This window comes from Podarcis filfolensis (genome assembly GCF_964270895.1).
Source record: "Podarcis filfolensis genome assembly, chromosome: 9".
NCBI classification, from domain to species: domain Eukaryota; kingdom Metazoa; phylum Chordata; class Lepidosauria; order Squamata; family Lacertidae; genus Podarcis; species Podarcis filfolensis.
In genome coordinates this window covers 61,175,995-61,201,546 of record NC_139610.1, presented here as the reverse complement: position 1 = coordinate 61,201,546, position 25,552 = coordinate 61,175,995, and the positions used below count along the sequence as shown (strand labels likewise).

The window sequence follows — 25,552 nt, the reverse complement described above, 5'->3', positions numbered from 1 at the left end:
TTTGCAAATATTATTTTGTGGTTTTCCAAATCATAGCTAGTAATGAAAGCAATCCACCTGCCATATGGAACTTTGTCAAATGTACTTTCTAATGAGCTGCCGCACAAGAACGTCCATTCCAGCTAATTCCAGAACACTGGGAGAATAACAGTACCATCCTTTCTAAAATGAAACAATACAAAAACTCTTCTGCTGCAGTTTTCGTCCCCAGAATTGAAAGAAACATAAGCAGGAAATAAATAACAATTAAACTTCATGGATAGGGCAGAGCAAAGTGATTCAGCTAAAATGCATGTGCACAAAGCTGATTCTGCTGAATTAAAATCTTAAATCTGTTACATGAAATCCCGGCTCCTATTGCTGTCTTGTGCAGGCAAAGAGCTATTGCACAGAGAAGTTCATTAGTTTATGTGGTGTACTGGTTAGAGTAGGACTGGCAAGACTTCCTGTTCCAATCTCCACTCCACCATAAAGCTCATTGGGTGAACTTGAGCTAGTCACTATCGCTGTGTACGTACCATAGATTTAAGCAATGTGCTTTAAATGTATAGGGGGGGTGTCCCTCAGCTTAATCCACATCGCAAGGCTGTTCTGAATATAAAATATGGGAGGATTATTGATCAGAGGAAAATGCGAATACTTATTTTACATTATATGGATATTAATTATTTATCTTGGTAGATATCCAGGTGATTTGCAGTGGATCAGCAAAGATTTCCAATTCCCAGTGATTAACAATTACCACCACCACCCCACCAAAAACTAAAGCATTTCTCCCTCCTAAATTAGGCTAAGTGGGGTTTTTTGGCAGTAGGCAGGGGGTGTTATTGTTGGGAAACAGGAATGGGTGTGTGTGTATGTATGCGTAGCTTCAATTCTTCAATTAGATAAAAAAATCCTGAGTGGAGCAAGGTGAAGACTATGCTCCATTCTATGTCTAAATTCCTGAGCTTCTTTTTTAGAACTGCTTCCAGTTGGTGTATCTCAGGGTTGTAGGGGAAAACCAATGTAGATCCTGCACACCTGCTCTAGGTTCCTAGTCCAGAAAACACCCAGCATTGTTGTATAGTCCAGTTGTGGTTCCAGCAATATGAGTTTGTATCTGAGCCTTGGACAAGGGTATTCTTTCACTATGTGTTGGACGAAGGCAAATTGGAAGCAACATGTTCTGATTCTGGACCATGTGGCATATGGACAAAGTGAAACTGATCTAGGTTCCTCTGGAACAGTGCATGGGATTCTGGTTCAGGTTATCGTTTCAGGCAAGACTCTAGACAGGTAAGATCTGAAACAGCAAACTTCCCTTTGAACTGGAGATAGTCTTGCCTAAGGGCAAAGGCAGCACATGAATAGTCTCAAAATGTTGTCCTCATAGACCCCCTTCAGCAAGTTAATCCATAGTAAAGAACCTCAGCTGTAAATTTCTCAATAATAATTTGCTTTTGTAAGACTCTAAGCTTTAAGAAACTAAAGAACATGGCTTCAGACTCAAAGCCTCCAATTCATTTTAAGCGAGGACCCAGTTGGCAGCACCAGAGATTTACTATAGAAGCAGATATTTACTCTCATTAATATGGTAAATGTTTCCAAGATTTTACTACCAAATGTCTTTGTGCTGCATAGGAAGCCACTTTGCCCAGCTGGGAAATTTGTGGGATTATGTTACTATGACAATTGAACAATTACTGGGTACTGATACAAGTATATATGTCTTATTCTTTCCCATCCTCTTGCCTCAATAAGATTTTACTGCTGTTTTAGTGCTGTACCTCCTAGTGTAAAAAATAAATTTTGTAGCTGGTGCAGTTAGTTGTCAATAGCTACCAGAGAGCAAGTTAGCAAGTTGACATGTGTTTTAGAGAAAATTGTACGATGCTTCACAGGACGCCACTGGCCCTGATCAAGCATTTATGCTAATCATATACGTGGAGAAGAGGAAAGAATTAGGTAGCCAGATGTGCCCACCCATCCACCCCAACCAGATGACTGCAGGTGTCAAAGCTAATCATGTGAATAATCACCCTGATGTGAACATGCACCACTGGTTGCTCAGTGTGTGTTTTTCTTCTCCCACACAATGCTATTATCCATTTATGGGACTCCATCCAAGACTAAGAGGCCTCTTTCCCCACATTGGTTACTTTGTTGGTTTAGGGCAGGCATGACTGAAAAGCTCAACAACTCTGGGTAGATCACTGCCAGTTGTTTTATACTGTGAGTAGATCGCAGTCTCTTGGGAGTTGGACATGCCTGGTTTAGGGCAATGCCTAGGGGACATAATTGCAAAAGTAGCTTGCTAAGATGATCAAGCAGTTACAGAATATTTGTCTGTCTGTCTCTTCATCTATCCATCCAAGCAGTGCTTTTGTTTCAGGGGGTACTCAAGGGTATGAAATACTGGCACTTTTTTTTTTGTTGTTAAAAAGTGTGACACACTAGGCTTTTTCCCCCAGCCAGAACTCACTGGAACTGAGTTCCGGCACCTCTCTGGTATGTTGTGGGACCTCTGTAGTGTTGCAGCATGGCAGGTCGTTGTTTGAGGCTGTTCGACGGAGGCTACAGGCAGTACGGCAAGCGGGTGTAGAAAAGAAGCTTTTTAAGGGGTGATCTATGTAGATAGGAGGGACGCGGGTGGCACTGTGGGTTAAACCACAGAGCCTAGGACTTGCCGATCAGAAGGTCGGTAGTTTGAATCCCCACGACAGGGTGAGCTCCCATTGCTCAGTCCCTGCTCCTGCCAACCTAGCAGTTTGAAAGCACATCAAGGTGCAAGTAGATAAATAGGTACCGCTCCAACGGGAAGTTAAACTGTGTTTCTGTGTGCTGCTCCGGTTTGCCAGAAGCAGCTTAGTCATGCTGGCCACATGACCTGGAAGCTCTACGCCGGCTCCCTCGGCCAATAAAGCGAGATGAACGCCGCAACCCCAGAGTCGGCCACGACTGGACCTAATGGTCAGGGGTCCCTTTACCTTTTATGTAGATAGGAATGTATGAAGTGGGTGGATCTCTGCAGTTACTGACTGACTTAGTTCTTGGTGCTTGATGAGAGAACCCAACTGGGTCATAATTTTGAACACAGTAGGGGCAGGACAAAATCTGCTTCTGATACGGAGGCTGTTGAGGACACTGCTGAGATTATTGACATTCTCCCATATAACTGAATGCCATTCCATCATGGGGAAAACTAATGTGCTGCACTCAAGGGCAACACAATGATCAAGAAGCCATTTGGCAAATGGCTGCAATGTACATTCCAGGTGGTGCACACACATATTTTTAATATTTGGAGAGGACCTGACCTAGATAAAATAAGTTAAATTTAAGTCCAACTGATTTAAATTTGATTTAAGTACCGTATCATTTTGTTTGGACTGAGTATGGGGGTATAATAATAAATAATAATAATAATAATTTTTATTTATACCCCTCCCTCCCCAGCCAAGACCGGGCGGCTAACAACCAATAATAAAAACAAGTTGATTGAAATATAACTTAAAAACTAAATTAAAATACAACATTAAAACATTAAAATGCAGCCTCATCACAGAAGGAGAAAGAAAAAAGGAAAGAAAGAGGGGGAAGGAGTCAAACTGACATAATGTTTAAGGACAAATTAAAAATACTAATTATGCATTATCATAATAAAAAAAATCTGCAAAAATAGTGTCTTACACCATGTTTAAATCATATGAGGTATTAATGAATGCAATGCAGCATTGCAAGGTTGATTCTACAGCCCTGAAATGGTCCCTCTCAACTCTGTTATTCTGTAAGCAGCTAATTAGATCAGTAACAACCAGAATTTGGCCAAATTTTCATGGGGATAAACTCTCTGTTTACTTTAATGTATTTGCATGTCTTTTTGCCAGCAGTGGTTTGTGTTTTTCCACAGAATTTACACTCTCTACAAACTGGCATCTGTACATTATTAGTAGATGTTAGTCATGTGTGCCAGTCTGGAACATGCAAAATGCTAATTGCACTTTCCATAGCTACTAGGTTAAAGGAAGGGAATTCTCTCTTTTATGTGAACTTGTGGCCCTGCAGATGTTGTTGGGACTCCGACTTCTATCAGCCCCAGCCAAAACATTCAAGGTCAGGGATGGTGATAATTTTTAGTTCAACAAGTTTTGGATAACAGCACATAGGCTACCCCTGTTGTAGCACAAACTTGATGTGATTATAATCACACAACTGAGAATGGGGATTCAACCCTTTGCCCTCACTGCTATCACAATATGAATCCCCTCCCTGTAATGGATTTTTGCATTGGAAGGAAAGTGGCACAAGTAAAAGTTTATCCAGATATCAACCATGAGGCCCTAGAGTTTAAATCCATTATCTCCCTTATTATGACCTTAATCCAGAGTAACTCCCCCTCCACAGCTGCTATTTGTTTGGGGTCAATCATACAACTGCTGTTTGTGTGATTACTGCCATGCTGTTTTTATTTGTTTTTCTGCCATTGAAAGCTACTTTGAACACTTGTTGAAATTCTGATATATAAAGGTCTAAAGCAGGAAATACCTTCCTTTTCACCCTCTGATTTTGCAAAACTGTAGGTAGTTTGCTGAATGTTCCAGGACTTACAAAATTCCGTCATCAGACCACTGAATCTTCACAGAACATCACATTCATGTCCTCTAACAGCCTTCCCTTGTGGCAGAGAAGCGTATTACCCTCCAGGCTCCAACTCCCATCAGCCCCAGCTAACTTGGTCAGGGTTGATGAGAGTTGTGTTGCAGCAACATCTGGAAAGCCACAGGTTTCCTATCCCTGCTTTATACAGTGGTACCTCGGGTTACATACGCTTCAAGATGTAACCCCAAAATAGTACCTCGGGTTAAGAACTTTGCCTCAGGATGAGAACAGAAATCGTGCTCTGGTGGCGCAGCAGCAGCAGCAGGAGGCGCCATTAGCTAAAGTGGTGCTACAGGTTAAGAACAGTTTCAGGTTAAGAACGGACCTCCGGAACGAATTAACCCGAGGTACCACTGTACTTACTTGGGTTAGGTTCCAATTCTGTGTGCAGTTGGGATACTTAATTTCCACTGACTTCCTGGCTTAGATCAAAAAGTCTTCCAACTAGTAGAACCCTGAGGGGGTGGTACTTGCAGTTGCGCCATCTGCTTAAACTTGGGAAAAGGAGGCCTCAAAATACCTGCTTGCATTTTGAAAAACATACCATAGCCAATCTGTTTTGTGTATTGGAAGAGTACTTGTGAGGCAGGCAAAATGAGTCTGTTAACGATCGAGCTGGATGATATTAAAGCTTAATAGCAGAGCTTTATGATTCTTCTTATGCTTTTTTTATTTTTTACTGCATTTATTTATCTCTGGTGAGCACTCCCTCACATCCAGTCCAGTTTATTTACCCCATATTGAGAGACAGAAAACAGTGAGCGGAGGACCCCGTGGGACTAGTACTACTTGTAAACACTTTAATAAATGCCCATGTTTAATAGTGAGACAAGTTTAAGATTTGGCATGTCCAACAGGAATCCAGCATGATCTCTAGGAACATTTTGTTGGTCCCAATTTTCATAATGCTGCAAAAGGTTATTGTGGAAAGCCTGTATGTTGAATAGCGTAAAATAGCATCTTATCCACTCTCTTAGTTCCAATTGTTTTTGCTGATGGAATACCACAGGCATCTCCTTGCAAACAACCCCTTTCATCAACTTTATTAATGGCAATATTTTCTTTAACTACTTGAACTACTTAAAGTTGTTCTGTGTGTTTGGTGGAATTAGTTGATGTCTTCCATCTCTGATAGTCTTGCTATCAGTTAACGTAAGCACAAGGAAACACACACCTGTGTCCATGATCTGAATCTTACTGGCCCTCAGCCACCTTTATCCTGATTAGGTAGAGAACCTTCTATATTTCCCAGCAGTGAAATGTTCCTTAGTCCTTATACACTGGCTGCGGCCCAATTTTTACTGGGACCAGGTGGCATTTGCCACAAGCATTGCATATAATTTTTGACTCCCATAGTTTATGTGCACAGCCAAAGGATTTAGGTTAAGCAATTCCGCTTAACTTCCCAGTTCTCTCACGCAAAAATCTGCAAGAGGCAATGCTCACATGATACCTCCCTTGTTTCAAATAGCATGATATCTCTCTCCCCACTGCCTGCCTCAGATACCTTTTTGGTGGCCTCTGAAATCTCATTCCTTTCCTCTGAACCTTTCATTATGACTAACATTTTATTAGTCTTTCATCAAGCCCAGTGCCCTTATTGCACACTATTCTCTTTGATTTTATTCTCTTTGATTCTCCTCTCCCTTCATATTATTTGATATCTGTGTCCTGTGGCAAGGACTGTGTTAATTTGCATAGTGCATCAATATCTGGACAAATAATAATTAGGGTTTGAAGTTTCAATATAAACTAGAGCTTCAAGGCACTTGCTTTTCTCTCTGAGCTGCTCTTAATCAGTTACCTAGCCTCTGAGATTATGCTGCTTTCCAGTTTTCAGGTATTTTTTTTATGAACACATTTACTTGTAAGTCACGAATCAGTGGTCCATGGTGAGAAAGAAATCTTTGTATAATTATCTAGTTAATTGTGGTCATGTACATGCCTGTATTGGGTTCTCCAGTGTCTCATAAGGCATAACAATAGAGATGAACGTCTTTTTAGAATTCCCCATTCAGTGGTGTAAAAACATTTGTTTTACTTTGGTCAGACATCAATGAGCAACGAAGCAGATCTGCTTCATGGAGCACTCTTTAGTAGGCAAGAGCTTTGGGCGACAACACTGTGCATATGTTTTCAGTGCATGCTGTTTACCTTTCTATTATTAGAACTTTCCACTTCCTCTCTGCTGCTCCAGGCCAGGAAAGAGGTTTCTGCACCACCACCACTGCTGAGCCAGAATCTTCCACCCCATTTACCACTGAAATATTGAAAGGAGAAAGGAAATGGTCTGAGACTGTTTAAGACTGCCAAAGCAGAGCTCTTTCTCCACCAGTGACTATTGCTCTGGCCCAGTCTTCTAACTATCATCCCTCTGTAGAGGATGCATCAGACAATATTTCCTCCTGGTCTGGTTCACATGCCTAAAGGGGAGTGAAAGTACTAAGCATGCCCCCTTATCCTGTCTCTGACATCTTGGGACATCAATACAGGTGTACAGTGGTACCTCAGGTTAAGTACTTAATTCGTTCCGGAGGTCTGTTCTTAACCTGAAACTGTTCTTAACCTGAAGCACCGCTTTAGCTAATGGGGCCTCCTGCCGCCACCGCACCACCAGAAAACAATTTCTGTTTTCATCCTGAAGCAAAGTTCTTAATCTGAGGTACTATTTCTGGGTTAGCGGAGTCTGCAACCTGAAGCGTATGTAACCTGAAGCGTATATAACCCAAGGTAGCACTGTAGATCCAGATCACGTATATAGACCCACATTACACAGTCAGTTACTAGGCCTTATCTGGGAAATTGAGCGTTTGAATGCAAAAGCCTTGCACAGACAGTGTCATAACTCAAGACCTGGGGATCTTGTAGTGCACTACATAGGATGCTGATGAGGACATGTTTCCTCAAGGGAGAACCATCAGTATCTTATTAGAAACCCTCTTTACTGAAAGACACAGATGTGCAACTATCCTGTGACTTAGAGGATGGGTTCCCACTTTACCTCTATCTCTCTAGACTTACTAGAAAAGTAGAAAATAATTTTAGGGTCTTTCATCCAGTCAATTCCAGGGAGGTGGAGCTACCACACAGGCATCAGTTGGCTCTAATTCAACCAACAAGACCCACTTGGAGCTGTCCAAGGCCCTCTTCTTGTCTCCTCTGCTTGACTTTGACCAGACACAACCCACTTCCATGTGAACCTCAAGCTCCCATGGAACTGGCAGACTTCCTAGAATGTTGGAGGCAGGACAGGCACAAACAACATTGCTTTCCTCCACGCCTATGGGCTGGATTGGGAGAGGTATTGTTGCATGTGGCTCAGTTCAATCTATACTGGAACAGGGCATTGCCATTTATCTATTGCACTCTCAGAGATCGAAAAAGAACAAATTTGAGAAGGTGCTTGGGGCATTAGCCTACTAGATGCAATAGTTGCTGACAACTTTCAAAACTGTGATAGTTTGAAATACTGATCAGAAATAAACCACAACAAAGGCCACTGAGAACTCGGGAGAAATGGAAAGGCTTGAAGCAAATGGTCATTAATTCACAGACACAGGACTCTGAAGCAAGACAGGAACAGGCTGTTGCTGTGTGTCACTGTAGTAGAACCAATGGAGCAGAGCAAGTGCTGAGCCCAGGCCTCAACTACAGCAGCCAACAGGTTTTGTTCTGCTTGGCAAGAGTAGGTAACCAGACCAGTGCTGAAGTTTCACATGCCTGTTCCCTTCTCTCTTTGAAGTGTGTACTGTGTGGCCAGAGCTTACACAGTCCTAGGCAGCTCTCATGAAATGGGTTTCATAGCTCAGGTCCCAGATGCCCTGACACGAGGAAGTCTGTAAATAAGGCACAGCAGCAGTAGCCTTGTTTTCTGCAAATGAATATGTGTGGGTCTAATACGCTATAAGACCTCATTGGCATTCTGACAAATTATTTTCAAAGTGTCACAGTGCTTTTAAATTCAGAGGAAATAAAATGTGGGGGGGGGGGAACCCTCACATGCCATTTCATAGAATAAATTCTAAGGAAGCTTCAACATTTGTTTGTTTGTTGCAGGTATTAGTCGCTCTACAGACCTAAGCCCTCATAAAACAGTGTACAGAGAAAAATAAAAACAATATAACTGCAGGTAGAACATGAAGCACTGGTTGGATACAGATAGAGAGGCATGAGAGTAGGGTTGGAGGAAGAAACCGTTTAAAGCAGATTTATACATGGATTTTGGCAGTTCCAGCTGAACCCAGCTTAGCTTGCATTGGATTGCCTCTTGCGGCAAACACCTGCTCAGGTCTGAGCCACTTATGTGTTGCTGCTTTAAAAAGCAAACCAACTATACAAAAATATTTTATCATATACATATAACATATAAAAGAATTGAGACTGACTATATTTCTGCAGTATGATTTTCTATTAATGTAAATTAATTAATTAAATTAAATTATATACCACTATATGCCCAACTAAGGGATACGAGTGGCGCTGTGGGTTAAACCACAGAGCCTAGGACTTGCCAATCAGAAGGTCGGCGGTTCGAATCCCTGCAACGGAGTGAGCTCCTGTTGCTCGGTCCCTGCTCCTGCCAACCTAGCAGTTCGGAAGCACGTCAGAGTACAAGTAGATAAATAGGTACCACTCTGGTGGGAAGGTAAACGGCGTTTCTGTGTGCTGCTCCGGTTTGCCAGAAGCAGCTTAGTCATGCTGGCCACATGACCTGGAAGCTGTACGCCGGCTCCCTTGGCCAATAAAGCGAGATGAGCGCCGCAACCCCAGAGTCGGCCACAACTAGACCTATTGGTCAGGGGTCCCTTTACCTTTATATGCCAGACTAGACCTCCAAGTCAGTTATATCTGCTGTTGTCTGTCTCTGTTTATGTGCTAGTCACTCTAGAAACCAATTGCATATAATCATAGAATTGTAGAGTGGGAACCTTTTCTGCAAGACTATCATGAGGGACTTTGTCAAAAGCCTTGCTGAAACCAAGATATGCTACGTCCAGGACATTCCCCTGATCCACCAAGCTTGTAATTTGGATGGCCTTGGATGGCAGAGCAGCACTTAGCATTGCTTCCAACCCCCTCAGCCAGCTTTAAGGTTGCTCAGTTAATTAAAAATTATAGTTCCAGTGACAAGCGGTAAACACAATACAGAAACTTCTAAGTTATTAATGGATTTTTAAAGAGCCTCAAAAACACATTCCTCTTCAATACATTTGAGAAAAGTTTCTTAATGAAGGTCTTTTTGGTATGACTTACCAGGGGGAAAGCTGGCTTTTAATCCCTTAGATTAACATAATGAGTTTGTTTATTTTTAGGCGTGGGATGGGGAGTGTTTTCCGAGAAATCACTGACAGAAATTGCAAGCTGTACAATTTTAAACTAAGTGATAATTATGCTTTTCAGGGATTTATTTTGAAGTTTGAAACATTCTTTATTATAGCGTAGTTTCAGAGTTAATTGCGGGAGGAGAATAGTTAATAACTCTCTCCTAATTTTATCCACACCAATAGAACACTGTTGTGATAAATTTAGCTTAATGCCAAATATTTCATATTTTTACATGCCACAATACTTGCAAAAAAGCATAATAATATATATAAAGTGTAAAAATGTGATCATGTTGGGTATCTGCAGTTGGGGGCGGCGAGGTAGTACAATGTAAAATCTCAGGAATAATGGTCAAATGTGCAATTTTTATTCATTAATATGTTTCCTCTATTACTGTTTGGCTCCTGGGAATATATTAGAATAAGAATGACTATGCTCTGTAAATAATTACAGAAGAATGTGTGCAGTTATACCATGGATTCTGTTTTCTTTTGGATTTTGAATTAAGAGTTTCCTGTCTGCTTCTGTCACTCAAGCAGGGCTGGTCTGCCCATGAAGCAAGGTGAGGCAGCTGCCTCGGGTGGCAGATCTGGACCCACTAGAAGGGGCAGCAGATCGGCCTGTTACTTTCTCTTCCACCCTCCGCCTCTCATTCTGTTGGTGATATTAACTTTCCTCTATCGTTTCAAGGCTGATCTTCACTCTCCCCTTTCATTCTTCAGTCCCCTCTCTCATTTCAACTGGCAGGGGAGGTGCCATTTTGTGGTTCGCCTCAGGTGCCAAATGTCTTGGGGCCAGTCCTGATCTCAAGCCACAGTCAACAACGTTTGGAAGCCTCTTGTAATAATACCTTTATTGTCATTGTACAACCTGTGTACAATGAAATTAAATGAGCCTCCCTCCCCGCCCCCAAAACACTCAGTCTCGTTGCACTCTGTGTGCTTATCGAACAGTACACCACCTCACAAGTCAATTTCGCTATGTTATTTCACATTCAACAGCCTAACAGCCCACGGATAGAAGCTATTTTTTAACCTGTTGGTATGGCTGATTATACTTCTATATCTCCTGCCCAAGGGTAGAAGATTAAAGAGGTGATGGCCAGGGTGTGAGTCATCCCTGAGAATTTTTCTCGCTCTCCTAAGGCAACGATCCCTTGCGATGTCATCTAGCGGACTCAAGGGACAGCCCATGATATCATGTGCTGTATTCACCACCCTCTGTAGAGACTTTCTGTCCGTGGCTGTCAGGCCAGCATACCACACTATGATATAATATGAAAGGATACTTTCTGTTGTGGACTGGTAAAATAAGTTCATCAATTGTTGTTTAACATTATTCTATTCAAGACCCTGAGGAAATGGAGTCTCTGTTGGGCCTTTCTGACCACCTGAGTTATGTTGATTTTCCAAGTGAGGTTCTCACTAAGGTAAACTCCCAGGAATTTAAAGGAGGAGACTCTCTCCACACAGCCCCCCCCCCGATATACAACGGGGCAGGTTCCCCTCTCTTCCTCCGTAAGAGCATTCAGGTAAGAATGGAATTCCCGGGGAGTGTGCTGCTGCACCGTGGGTGTTGGGGAAGGCCGCTCCCTCCTGTAGGCCCACTCCACCAGGCCTAGGGGGCGGAGCCCACACTCGCCACCACTACAGCTTTAAGGACACTGGTGCTGCTGCAGCAAATGTTTAAAATGTTTTTATATAATTTAAAGTGTTTTAAACGGGTTTTTACTTTTTACTTTGTTGTACCACCGTGAACGGTGGTTTTTATTGATGTATTTTTATTTTGTTCCGTTTTAGTTTGGTTTGGGGTTGGATATTGAGTGGGGTGGGGATTGGTTTTGTTTGGTACAATTGTTTTTGGTTTGGTTTGCTTTTCTACTTTGTAAATGGAGGTTGGTATGAGGCTTGGGATTGCTACCGTGGTGGGGCGAGGGAGGTATGGCGGTGGGGGCAGATGTCATAGGCGAAGGGGATCGAGATACGGATATGCTCGTACCCCTTCCAATCTGCACCCCATCCCGAGGGACGAGGGTAGGGTGAGCAAGGATTACTCACCTCCGTCACTGGTGTTGTACAATGCCAGGTCTATAGGCAACAAAACTGCCACCCTGCGAGATTTCTTCACCTCGCAGGGGGTTGACCTGGCTTGTGTGATGGAGACCTGGGTGCGCGAAGGGGAAACTGTTACCTTACGAGAGATGGCGCCCCTGGGTTTCTCCATCCTCCACCAGTCACGGACTGTGGGCCGGGGGGGAGGGGTGGCATTATTAATCCAGGAAGATTGTTCTTTCAGGGTTCTACCATCGCCATCGATCCCCGGCATTGAATGTGTTGGCCTAGTGTGGGGCTCCGAGGTGAGCTTGGCTGTCTGGCTGGTGTACGACCACCTAGCGCACCAGCAGCCACCCTGTCAGGCCTGCTGGAGGCGGTGGCCGGCTGGGCCTTGGAGTTCCCTAACCTATTGGTATTGGGAGACATCCATGCTGATGCCACTCCCTCCTCACAGGCTCTGGACCTGGTGTCTTCCATGGCAACACTAGGGCTCCCCCAGTTTGTTTCGGGCCCCACACATCAAGCAGGCCACACGCTGGATTTGATCTTTGGCGTCGGTATAGATGTGATCATGTCTCCTTCGATGAAGGTGCCATGGTCTGATCACTACGCTTTGAAAGCCAGGATTGATTTTCCACCCCCACCCTGCTTAGGTGGCGAGCCAATTTGGGCTCGCCCGCAGAGGTTGATGGACCCTGATAGATTCCGTCAGGCCTTGCGGGACCTTGCTCCCCCTGGCGACTCATTGACTGAGCTTGTTGAGGGCTGAAATATCCAACTCCTAGCAGCCATCGATGAGATCGCACCTAGGCGCCCTCTGCGACCCCGCAGAAACCGGGCTCCCTGGTTTACCGAGGAGCTTCGGAAAATGAAGCGGGACCTCAGACGGCTAGAGCGAGTATGGCGGGGTGCCCGTGACGGAGCCTCAAGAACATCTTATAGGGTTTTTATGAAAACCTATGAGATGGCAGTGAAGGCCGCTAAGAAGTCCTACTTCTCGGCCTCCATTGCCTCCGCTAGCTCTCGCCCGGCGCAATTATTTAGTATAATTAGGTCTTTAATGTCCTTTGAAGGACAGCCAAATTTAAATAACAATTTGACACACAGCTGTGAGGCATTTGCGAGCTTTTTTGCGCAGAAGGTCCTGTTGCTCCGCCATGACCTCCCTGGCAATTTGCATACAATAAAGGAACTGGAGGCCCTTGACTGTCCTCGGGTCCAGTATTGGACCACTTTGACCGGATATCCCCAGCCGATGTGGACAGACTCCTCCGAGCTGGAAAGCCCACCACCTGTCCTCTTGACCCGTGCCCGTCTTGGCTGATTAGAGCGTGTCCAGACGAGGTGCGGGCCCCCCTGGGTGATATCATCAATTTGTCCCTTGACACCAGGATATTCCCAGGGGAACTGAAGGAGGCAGTGGTGCGCCCGCTCATCATTAGATCCCTTAGATCTATCCAATTACCGCCCGGTTTCGAATCTTCCATTCCTGGGTAAGGTGATTGAGAGAGCGGTTGCTGAACAGCTTGGTAGGTTTCTGGATGAAACATCAGCTCTGGATCCATTCCAGTCCGGCTTCCGCGCTGGTCATGGGACTGAGATGGCTCTGGTCGCCCTAACAGATGATCTCCGCAGGCAGCTGGATCGAGGCAGGTTGGGGCTGCTGATTCTTCTAGACCTGTCAGCAGCCTTGCCGACGTGGGGATCCAGGGCACAGTCCTCCAATGGCTGCGCTCGTTTCTCTCTGATCGGGGACAGAGGGTGGCGCTTGGGGGGGAATTGTCATCGTGCCACTCCTTGGTGTGTGGAGTGCCTCAGGGTGCGATTCTCTCCCCGATGCTTTTTAACATCTTTATGCGCCCCCTCGCCCAGCTTGTCCGGAGTTTTCGGCTGGGTTGCCATCAGTATGCCAATGACACCCAGCTCTATCTGTTGATGGATGGCCATCCTGACTCGGCCCCAGACACACTGACCAGATGTCTGGAAGCTGTGGCTGGATGGTTACATGGGAGCCGGTTGAAGTTAAATCCTTCGAAGACAGAGGTCCTCTGGCTGGGACGGGTCGATATGGGATTGAGGGGGCAACTGCCATCTCTTGTGGGGGTGCAGTTAGTGCCAGCATCGTCTGTTAAGAGTTTGGGTGTAATCTTTGATACCTCCCTCTCTATGGAGGCGCAGATTACAGCTATAACAAAGGCGACATTTTTTCATCTCCGCCAAGCTAAGCAGTTGGCTCCTTATCTCTCTTGCCCTGACCTAGCCACTGTGATCCACGCGACGGTCACCTCCAGACTGGATTATTGTAACTCGCTGTACGTGGGGCTGCCCTTGAGACTGACCCAGAAATTCCAGCGGGTGCAGAATGCCGCGGCAAGACTCCTTATGGGGTCTTCGCTGCGAGATCACATTCATCCGGTACTATACCAGCTGCAGTGGCTCCCGGTGGAGTACAGGATCAGGTTTAAGGTGCTGGTTTTAACCTTTAAAGCCCTATACGGCCTAGGACCCTCGTACCTACGGGACCGCCTCTCCTGGTATGTCCCACAGAAGAACTTACGGTCTGCAAATAAAAACATCCTGAAGATCCCAGGCCACAGAGAGGTTAGGCTGGCCTCAACTAGAGCCAGGGTTTTCTTGGCCGCGGCTCCAATCTGGTGGAACGCTCTGTGACAAGAGACTAGGGCCCTGCGGGACCTGACATCTTTCCGCAGGGCCTGTAAGACAGAGCTGTTCCACCAGGCCTTTGGTCAGGGCGCAGCCTGACCCCCTCCTCTGGCAATCTGCACAGAATTTTGCTTAATGGTTGCCATCAATTTGATTTTAATTAATTTTTATAATGAAAGGTTTTTAGAATGTTGGATTATTTTGATTGTTGTTAGCCGCCCTGAGCCCAGCTTCGGCTGGGGAGGGCGGGGTATAAATAAAAATTATTATTATTATTATTATTATTATTATTATTATTTATTCCATATGTTAAATCCACACACACCCGAAATTGTAATGGTTGTAGGAAGTGTGGGATGATCCAGAGCTCATTTATCAAGTCCAGTGAAGACTTGAAGGGATCGCATTTGGGCCCCAAAATGTTCCACCACTGGCCTCCAAAACCTGTTTTAAGGAAGTGGTGATCTCACATGCCCTCTCTCATGTACTGAAAGCTGTTAGTATCGGCAGATAAAAGATTGGGATAACTGGTGCCACCCACTTACATGTCCTTTCAGTGTCTCAGAGGGGTTGTGTGAACCCTCCTGCCATTACTTGTACTTGTAAAATACCCAGACACCAATGCAATGATTCACTCAATCCTGAAAATGAGGCCTTTCTGAATCATACTAGTACTAAATGTTGAGGGGAAATTTAAACTAAATAAATGTTTTCAATCCTGTTCATTTGTATCCTCAGGGTTTACCCCTGTCTTATTGGACTGATGGTTTTCTTTTTTTCTTCTCTCCCTCCCCTTTTCTGTAGTCTACACATAAGTGATTTATGTTTATATTGTGATGACCATTGGCTATAGACAATGATAAAACCTGAAATGTTTCTACACAGTTCTGGAGGCCTAGAACCACTTTTGTTTATTTTATTTTTTAAAATTCTGATTGTGTAGAATTCAAGTTATTAATTGAGAGAGAGATCTTTCCTTCAACTTCTTAAGTGGTATGAGTGGTTCTGTCAAATTTTGAATAAGACTTTAACTAGCAGTAATGGGTTCTGTAGCAATTACATGTTCAGAGGAATAATGTGAGAGTTTCTGAAACAGTGGTAATTCAGTTTCCTTTCTATGTAGACAGCTTTGAGAAGGTGAGATATTAGGGACAGTGTCGGAAATTGGAGACTCAAGCTGTGAACGTCAAATGCAACCGCAGGAATCCTTCATTTACTTGCATGAGTTCTCATATCACTACAATATCTTGAAAACTTAGCTGCTGACATGGTGATTACCTTTGAGTCTCTTGAAGAATTTATACAATGCATGAATGAAAAAAAGATGCGTGGAATGGTGTTAATCAAGTTGATATATCACAGGCAAGAAACCTCCAGCTCACAGACTCCATTTCTAGGCCTCTTCTGCCTCAGGGTAATTTTTATGTGAGTGAAGTGGTTGCTACTTCCTGCAGCTCCATTTCACACTGCTCTGCTAACTGCACAACAGGGGACGGGAGCTTATAATCTGGTTACTTCTCACACTAACTTGCCCCACCAATTTAGGGGCCAGTAGAAGATGGGACGCAGGTGGCGCTGTGGGTAAAACCTCAGTGCCTAGGACTTGCCGATCGTATGGTCGGCGGTTCGAATCCCCGAGGCGGGGCAAGCTCCCGTCGTTCGGTCCCAGCTCCTGCCCACCTAGCAGTTCGAAAGCACTCTTAAGTGCAAGTAGATAAATAGGAACCGCTTTATAGCGGGAAGGTAAACGGCGTTTCCGTGTGCTATGCTGGTGCTGGCTCGCCAACTGCAGCTTCGTCACGCTGGCCACGTGACCCGGAAGTGTCTTCGGACGGCGCCGGCTCACGGCCTCTAGAGCGAGATGAGCACGCAACCCTAGAGTCGGACACAACTGGCCCGTACGGGCAGGGGTACCTTTACCTTTACCTTTTAGAAGATGATGCTGTGGTGCAACTGTGCTATCTTCACCTCCGGTCAGTTGCTTTGCTGATGTTTAGCATCTGGTGGCAAGGCAGCGGCAAGGTTGGCACTGTGCAAATGCCCCAGTGGAGGCAATAGGGTGCTCCTTCCAGTGCTCTTGCCTCAGCAACCTCGCTGCCACCTTACCTCTCTACCTCCTTGAAGCAGCAGTGATGCAACTGACAAGAGATCAGGTGAGCGCTATCAACCCACCTCACTGTCCAGTGCATATCACTTGGGAAGACAGGCAAACTACAGTGGTACCTCAGGTTAAGTACTTAATTTGTTCTGGAGGTCCGTACTTAACCTGAAACTGTTCTTAACCTGAAGCACCACTTTAGCTAATGGGGCCTCCTGCTGCTGCCGCGCCGCTGGAGCATGATTTCTGTTCTCAACCTGAAGCAAAGTTCTTAACCTGAAGCACTATTTCTGGGTTAGTGGCGTCTGTAACCTGAAGCGTATGTAACCTGAAGCGTATGTAACCTGAGGTATCACTGTAATGTCAGTGTAGTGGAAGAAGTAAACATCACCAGTGTTGAAGCAATGATTCTTCAACATCAACCTTGTTGGACTGGTCATGTTGTTCGAATGCCTGATTATCGTCTTCCAAAGCAACTACTCTATTCCCAACTTAAGAATGGAAAGCGAAATACCAGTGGACAACAAAAGAGGTTTAAAGATCCTCTCAAGGCAAATCTTAAAAAAAAAAAGTATAAGCGCTGATGAATGGGAAAGATTGGCCTATGAGCACTCCAACTGAAGAACAGCCTTTACCGAAGATGTTGTAGACTTTGAATAAGCACGAATTCAGGGCAAAAAGGAGAAAAGAGCTAAGAGGAATACACGTTTTGCAAACCCTCACTGTGTCCCCTCACCTATGTCCCCACTGTGGAAGGATGTGTGGATCCAGAATTGGCCTCCACCGTCACTTACGGAATCACTGTTAAGAGCGTTTCCATGGAAGACAATCATACTCGGCTACGAGTGATCACCAAAGAAGAAGAAAGAACTATCTGACGATACTGCATCACTGATTTCTCCCATGGCATTTCCTGCCTTCAGACATTCCCAGAACGGTGTGAGAAGAAATCATAAGAAGATGGAGTTTGTCTTGGGAAGCAGCTTGTTTCAGCTAGGACAGGACTTTGGGGGCAGACATTCTGGCCCCGTTCAACATGATAAACAGCAGGAACCCTGAATGCATCAGGGCTACCTTACCACGTTTAGGAGTAAATGAAGTGAAGTAATATGCATTTCCAGCTAAGAAGATGTGCCTCCAAAAGTCCAGAGTCATAAAATTACCAAACATCACCACTATTTTGCTTCGTAGTCACTTTCTTACATCCTCAGTAAGTCTGGCTGTGTGTTTCCTATAAACATATAACAGTTGTGGCTACTAAAAAGCTAATTGATTCTAGCATGAGAGCTTCTATAAATAGCTCAATTGTTTATCCAGGCATTATGGTATTTTTGAGTGGAAATACATGGGTTTCCTGAGCATGTGGCAAAAAGTGACATCTATGCCTTTTCGTATTAATCCTGACTGTCACTGTCGGCTTCTAAATGTTAACAGTGTTTTACAGCAATCCAATAGTGTCTCTGACTAACTGATTATGTTTATTAAAAACACATCAGTCACTTTTTCTCCAAATGGTAACTCCTACACCGAGTTATCAATAATAGTTTATAAGCAATGTAAATTAGAGCCTGGTTAGCTTCCTACTGATCTTTATTTTATTATTTTCAGTTCAACATAGCTGAAAGCACGTTTGCTTCCAGAATAAATGTTTGATACCCATTAGCTCAACATGCACCTGTTGTTTAGTGTTAATTTCTCCTGTGCTCTACATTAGGTCATTAGCTCATGCCAGAAATTTTAAATATAACGATCATTTAAAAGGATTCTCCCACTCTAGTTGGCTTACTTAAATCAGCTATGATGCCAAGATAGGTCTTGATTCAGTTTTCCCCAAAGAAGTTTGATTGGTGTCTGCTTTAAAAGAGATCCAAAGCACTAGTCTATGGTGCTCGGAGCCATCCCCAATTCCCTATAATAATTAGAGTTGCCTCTGGGCAGTTCACATTTATCCCATCAGTAGAAGGTTTGTAATGGAGCCTACCTCTCCTTTGTAAGGCACAAGAAGTACACATTAGTCATTTTGTGTGTGTGTGTTGCATTAGCCACCGGCCATCACCGCAAACCACCATCACATAAATCAAAACTATAAGCCTGGCAATTTAAATGAAGGAAGATGTTTCACACCTGCACAGCTCCTGGGTCTTGGAGACCAGTGAGATCTCCTGCTTCTGCTATGATCTTGGAGCTGGCGGGGGCGGGGGGGAGTCTGAAGCTGCCACCTCCATACCAGCAAGAACTACATAGTGAAGGAAATAACACTGATTAGTTGCTTATACATGGAAACTTTGAGTTTATTATTCATTTTGATGTGCTGCTTTTTTCTGAGAAATGGCCACAAAAGTGAACTATGTAGTAACAAAAGGAACAATACAAGAAACATAGTATTTAAAAAAATAATAATCATAGACATGAATAAGATATCCTACAATATCAGAAGGCATCCTAAAAATGCACACAAAATGAGTAGTGCTTTCCCAAATGATAACAAACAGGGCCTCCTCCACTGGTCTCTAGCTGTGGATAGGTTGTTATTGGCAGAGGCAGTCTCTATCCACACACCATGCATTTAAAGCTCATGACTTTCCCCAAATAATACTGGGGACTGTGTTGTGCCCCTCAGAGAGTTACAGTTCCCAGCACCCTTCACTAACTATGGTTGTCAGGATCCTTTGGGGGAAGCCATGTGCTTTAAATGTATGCCAGGATTGTGACCTGAGTCCCAAGTTGTTGCCAGGAGTTTCGGCAGTGTGCCGCAAGTCAAATGCAAAGCATAAGATTATACCACCCTCTAAAGGAGGGGTGGGGAGGCTTCCCTCCTCTCCCCTGTTGCCATATCCATATCCCCACCCCAGTGCATGGATCATCACAAATGCAAGGGGATTTCCTCTCTCACTTCTCCCCACACACATCCCATGCCATCTCGAAATCTGCAATGAGAAAGACAGCTATCTCTTGCCAGAGGTCTGAACTGATCACTTGCGGAAGGCCCCCTCCCACTTTGCCTTCCTTTCTCTACCCATTTTAGATGCCCGTCCCATTCTTCCCACCTTGCTTTCCCTCCAAGCTCCTCTCTCCATCTGCATGGAATTAAGCGAAAGGGTGCATATTTTCCATCCCTGTTATATGTCTTAGGAGGGATTCCCAGCAGCTGGGCTTTGACAGCTTCCCTCTTGTATCAACAACAATCTTTTCCCATTGAAACCATGGCAAACTGAGGCTGGGCTCCAGTGCCAGCATACCTGAGCACTCAGCTACCCCCCAAAAGACCAAGCCCTATCCGCTGGGCCATATTCATTGATTTATATATACATGTATCCTGCTCTTCTAGTGTCTATATACTTACTTAGAGTGGCTTGCAATAATTTTAAATTACTTAGTCAATTACCTTTCGTAAACCACCTTGGGACTCCATGGTAAGCAGGTCTTCTGTGTGGGAAGTGGAAAAGTGACTGCAATCTGTGTGCCGGGTGGTCTTCATTTTATTGGCAAGGAGCAGCTGCTCTACACTTTGAGGCGTCTGGACACCTGGGACTGCAAAAACGTGTTGCAAGTTTCATGCTGCATAGTGAAAAGGTTGAAATAAGTGTAATATACTTTTGAGTAAGAATCAGTGCTGAAAATCTTGCATCTGAATATAAATTTTATAGCACATTCCAGAATACCTGGTGTGTGTATTTCTGTGCTCTTGTACTCTGTCTCTCTGTATATCTATAATTATATCTCTCTATATATTACTCTGTGTTTACCTTTATACCACACTGCTGTACTGCAAATTTATGTGTAGGCATGCACTCATGCATATAATATATACATTTTCTTCTGTTTTCATTTTTCAAGTTTGGGAATGAACTTCTTATATATTTCTGTTTGCCAGGAGTAATGTCCCTGCGTTTTAAGACAAGAAAGAAATGTAGAGTAGAGGTTATTCAGAACAGAATTAACTTGCTTAGGTTGCCATGTATTTCACTAAAGCTTTAATGAGCCATTTTGCACGTTTTAAATGTTGTGACTGCAATTATTCTCACTGCTTCATCTACTCTCCAAAGGACTTTTGTAATTTCAGTATGGAACCACTTTTGACAGGTCATTTTAACTTATTTAGCTATGGAGGCTTCAAGTCTGAATTTTGTATTACTTAAATATGTTCTCAATGAATGTCAGCATGTTAGACATTTGCACGTGATATTTAGCTCCTGCACAGAATGAAAGGTTCTTGCACCAGGCTATGGATGACACTCTTCTCTGTGAATATTGGGCAACTTACAATTTTATTGGCCGTTGCCCAGATCCTTCTGTAGCATATTATGCATAGAAAAATGAATAGATATCACAAATCATTTGCTGTGTAGTGTTTTATTAACAAGTTCATCACTTTGCAAACCTTAAGGTGTTTACTGTGGAGTTGTCCCATAAGCTTTCATGAAGAAATTCTTATCAAGATCAGTATGGTTATAAGTTACCATTGATCAGGTCCTAGTACTCAGCAGGTGTGTTTAAATGTATCAGTGAAATTGGAACGACCCCATTTCCTAACTATCCCAAAAAACCCATACAAAACTTGCATGGTATACAAATGAGAGGATTTCTCCCTGCACTAAAATAAATATATGGCACAAGAACGCAAGAGAATCGTGACTGGCTCTTTTACTGTTCCTTAAAAAGTCTAAAATTCTGAAATATTTATTCAGTCATATCCCATCTGCTTGCTGTACTCAACTTCCAGGCTGTGAACTTATATTGAACTAAATGACCAACAATACAGTTGAAGCAATCACCCTGAAAATAAGTTGGAAATGCACTTCCTCTCTTTAAATAGCTATAAAATACACAGATTGTCTTCTCCTTTCTTTAGTTATCAGGATTTATTTGTTCTCTTGCTTCTAATATCCACTGAAGATATTTTCTGCCAGTATTAACTTCTTGGATCAATAATTTTTGATGGCAATCTTGAGGGAAGTTGGTGTCTGGCAGCTATCATAGCACTGTAGTCTCTTGTTGAAAAGCAGTTACCACAAACAAAATTGGCTCTATCTTTGGGAGTGATGTTCACAAGACTGCACATATTTTATAGTACAATTATCTAGGGTGGCTGTCATGCCCTCTCTGTTTAGAAAAATAGGGTCACAGCTTGAACAACAATCCAGTTTTATGAGTTGGAGTGAGAGGCAATAAGTTTTCACATACAGTTTACATCAGGGATGCAGAACCTGTGACCCTCCAGTTGTTACTGGACTACAACTCCCATAATCCCTGACCTTTGACTATGCTGGCTGGCCATAGTGGGAGCTGGGGTCCAACAACCTCTGAAGGGGCACAGGCTTCCCATCCTTGGTTTATATTTTCTGAAAGAGTGCGGAACTGCTCATATACTCAGATATACTGTACAGTGTGTGATCTACCATCCACATCTTGTGCTTGACACTGCCAGCTAGGCCACAAATTAAAACATCAGGCCTGATGCTTGTCAGTCATCCCCCTTATACCCCCACAAGTAAGAAGCAGGATCCTGAAGTTTGCCCTCCTTCCATATATTAAATTTATATTTTTATATTATATTGTTGTGAGGTGTGTGGGGGGGGGGAGTAGGCTGTTTGCCATGACCCTTCCAACCCTTGGATCCAGCAAGTGTTAAAATATAAGCCAGGCTAGCTTCCTGATGAGGTGATTGCCTGGGTGATGGGCCATTAAGGGGAACAAACTGTTTCTATTGTATTTGCTAAAGGTGCTTATTAGCTTGTGTTTTTCAGTACTTAACTTTGAAGATCTTAGGCTACAATCCTAACCCTACTTAAATGGGAGCAAGACCCATTGAATTCAATAGGACTTACTTCTGAGTAGATATGGTTATGATTGCGTTTCTCATTATTTGCTACTCCATATGGTGTTAAAATGCATCAGGAAAAATGCTCAAAGTAGAATGCTTGCTTCAGTTACAGTTTTTTGTATCATTATTTGTTTTCTCTTCATTGTAACAGATGGGGTGCTCAGCTACACCAAGCACTTAAACAGTGGATTTGTCACAGGCTAATCTAGATTTTATTTTGCTTTTCTTGTAGAGTGCAGATATGAGTCCTGCAAGCAGTACCAACTCGCTTCCTGTCAGCCCACTTACTGAAGAACCGTTGCCATTCAAGGTAAATAGCTTTCATCACAGAGTCAATGATACTTGCAGTATTTGACTTAAACAGGTGCATGCTTCCAAGTACCCTGGCTATAATTGCATCTTTACAAAAATCATGAGGAGTTGACTGATACACAGAACGGCAAGGGATATGCTGAAAGCAGACTTGCACTCTTGGTGAGACGTTAATGTTAGGCAAAACTTTAAGCCCTGTTTTGCCAAGACTCCAGGAAATACCCTGGATCTCAATTTCCTTATGTTTGCTTCTAATCAGTATGTATCGGCATCTTTTAAAACTCCTGTTTGCCTGCTCAGCAAGCAGATGGGTTTGTGTGTGTGGCTGTTGTGGTGGGGCATCTATCCTTCTCTACATCCAGAGAGGAAGCTGCTTCTCTTATCTACAGGAATAGCTGCACCTTGTAAAACTACTGTGTGAGCAGAGACACCCTAATCAAAAACCTTTATTTTTCCTGATCAGCCAAACAGCCCTGGGTTATGTCTCCACTTTGTCAATAGGGCATGTTAGGTGAACATGGCATAATGCATGGCCCACAATTATTATTTATGACATCTACTGAAGCCATCATACTATCCAAAAGTACTTCTGTCACCCTGGTGACATTTCTCTCTATTCCCTCTGGCACCAGGGTTGCTGCCTGCAGATGGGGATTGCAAGTGGGTCAAGTCAAGTACAAACCGTATAGACCACTGTCCTCTTTATTTATTTTTATTTATTTATTCCTTACATTTATTTACCACCTTTATCCTCGAAGGATTTCAAGGTGGTGTACACAGTTCTCCTCCTCCCCATTTCATCTTCACAACAACCTTGGGAGGTAGGTCAGGCTAAGAGATAATGACTGGCCCCACTTCATGGCTGAGTGGGGATTCAAACCCTGCTCTCTCAGGTCCTAGCTCAACACTCTAACCATTATGCCACACTAGCTCTCATTGAAACACATTGCCCTGAAGAGTCACTCCTGTGCCATTGCCTGCTCTATCGCTCCAGGTTCTGGATAACTTGGTGGTGACAGACTAGACTAGAGAATCTGTGGTCCTCCAGATGGCGTTGGACTACAGCTTTCATCTTCCCTGACAATTGCTCATGTTGACTAGCGCCATTAGGAGTTGAAGTACAACAACATCCAGGGAGCCACAGATTCCCCATCCCATCACTAAGCTGTCCCTTTGGGAATTTGACACTGATTCTTCTGGATGACTGCTTTTTTATACCTTCAGTTTTAGGGTACTTGTTACCTTACCAGCCATTGGGGCATGGACCTTAACACCTGAACCTAGGTACCTGACAGGCACATAGTATGCATGTATGTACAACCTAGGTATCCCTTATCCCTCCATTCTTCCATCATGGAACTCAAGGTGGCATGCCTTCTGTATGTTTGTTTAGCTTCATCTCGACTATGGTCCTCCAGTCAATGTCACAAATTTATATAAAGAGTGACTTTATATAAAGAATAACTTATGAGAAGGTGGTGATTTGTTGGCATCTGTTCGTTTGAAGAAGACTGAGAAGACAGGTGACAACTGTGTGTAGGCATACAGAGACACATTGTTGTATGCTCGTTTTAAAAAAATAGCAGGATATTAAAAATAAAATCAGGGGTGCATTTGTTTTGGCTTTTGAAGGAAAGACTTCCAGCTTTCCTGTGGAACTCACGTAAACATTGAGGTCAGGCTCAGGGGAGATTCATGTGCAACTCCCAGCCAGCACTGTTGAGGGGAAATAAAAGTAATATAAAATGCAACCGTTTCTGTTATTGCTTGCTGACTTGCTCCAGGAGAGAGCAACACTGTTTCAGCAGTAACGTGAGTGAGTGATTTCATATGCAAAAACCCTTTCCAAATACTGTCAGTCTATAATAGTGGTTTGTGATGACAGGGAATGTATTACTCTGGCCAATTTGATAGTCGTACTTCCCAACTTCCTGTGAAGTGAGCAGTAATGTTTAGCTGTTTAATTTGATTTGTTTTGGGCAGTTCTGAGAAAAGCAATTGTCACTTAACAACAGGGTAGAAGAATTGGGCCTCTGTGGGATAGTACACTATGGTTTACTTTTGAATTTTAAATAAGTTTTAGCTGTGTCTTTGGAATATCAGTTCTGACCTAAGAAGAAGGGGGTGCCCTTTCAATGTGTTTGCTGTACAAATGTGGGTGGCACTGTGGTCTAAACCACTGAGCCTCTTGGGCTTGACCATCGTAAGGTCAGCAGTTTGAAACCACATGATGGGATGAGCTCCTGTTCCTCTGTCCCAGCTCCTGCCAACCTAGCAGTTCGAAAGCACACCAGCACAAGTAGATAAATAGGTACTGCTGTGGTGGGAAGGTAGTGTTTCTGTGTGCCCTGGCTTCCATCACAGTGTCCTGTTGCATCAGAAGCAGTTAGTCATGCTGGCCACATGACCCAGAAAAGCTAACTGCAGACAAACACTGGCTTCCTCGGTCTGAAAGCGGAGATGAGCGCCATAGTCAAATTCAGCTAGACTTAACTAGACTTACCTTTACCTTTACCTGTACAAAATAACCTCATCACAGATGACCTGGCTTTCTAATAAAGCTTATATGGACAGGCAGTATGGGATTCATAGAGCATGTGAATTCTGGGACATCATATCTGAAATCCAAGCAGA

The 25,552-nt window shown here is 43.6% G+C and overlaps 1 protein-coding gene across 8 annotated transcripts in view; it reads left to right on the top strand.

Moving 5' to 3' along the window:
• CCSER1 (coiled-coil serine rich protein 1) overlaps nt 1-25,552 on the top strand; it is a 709,135-nt gene that overhangs the window by 315,929 nt on the left and 367,654 nt on the right. For all 8 annotated transcript variants that reach the window (XR_014538426.1, XM_083571140.1, XM_083571139.1 and 5 more), the window contains exon 7: nt 22,839-22,916. Coding sequence is in view for 7 of the 8 variants with exons in the window: in XM_083571140.1 (XP_083427266.1) it covers nt 22,839-22,916 (78 nt within the window). In the remaining variant the exon portion in view is untranslated. The remainder of the gene's footprint in view (nt 1-22,838; nt 22,917-25,552) is intronic.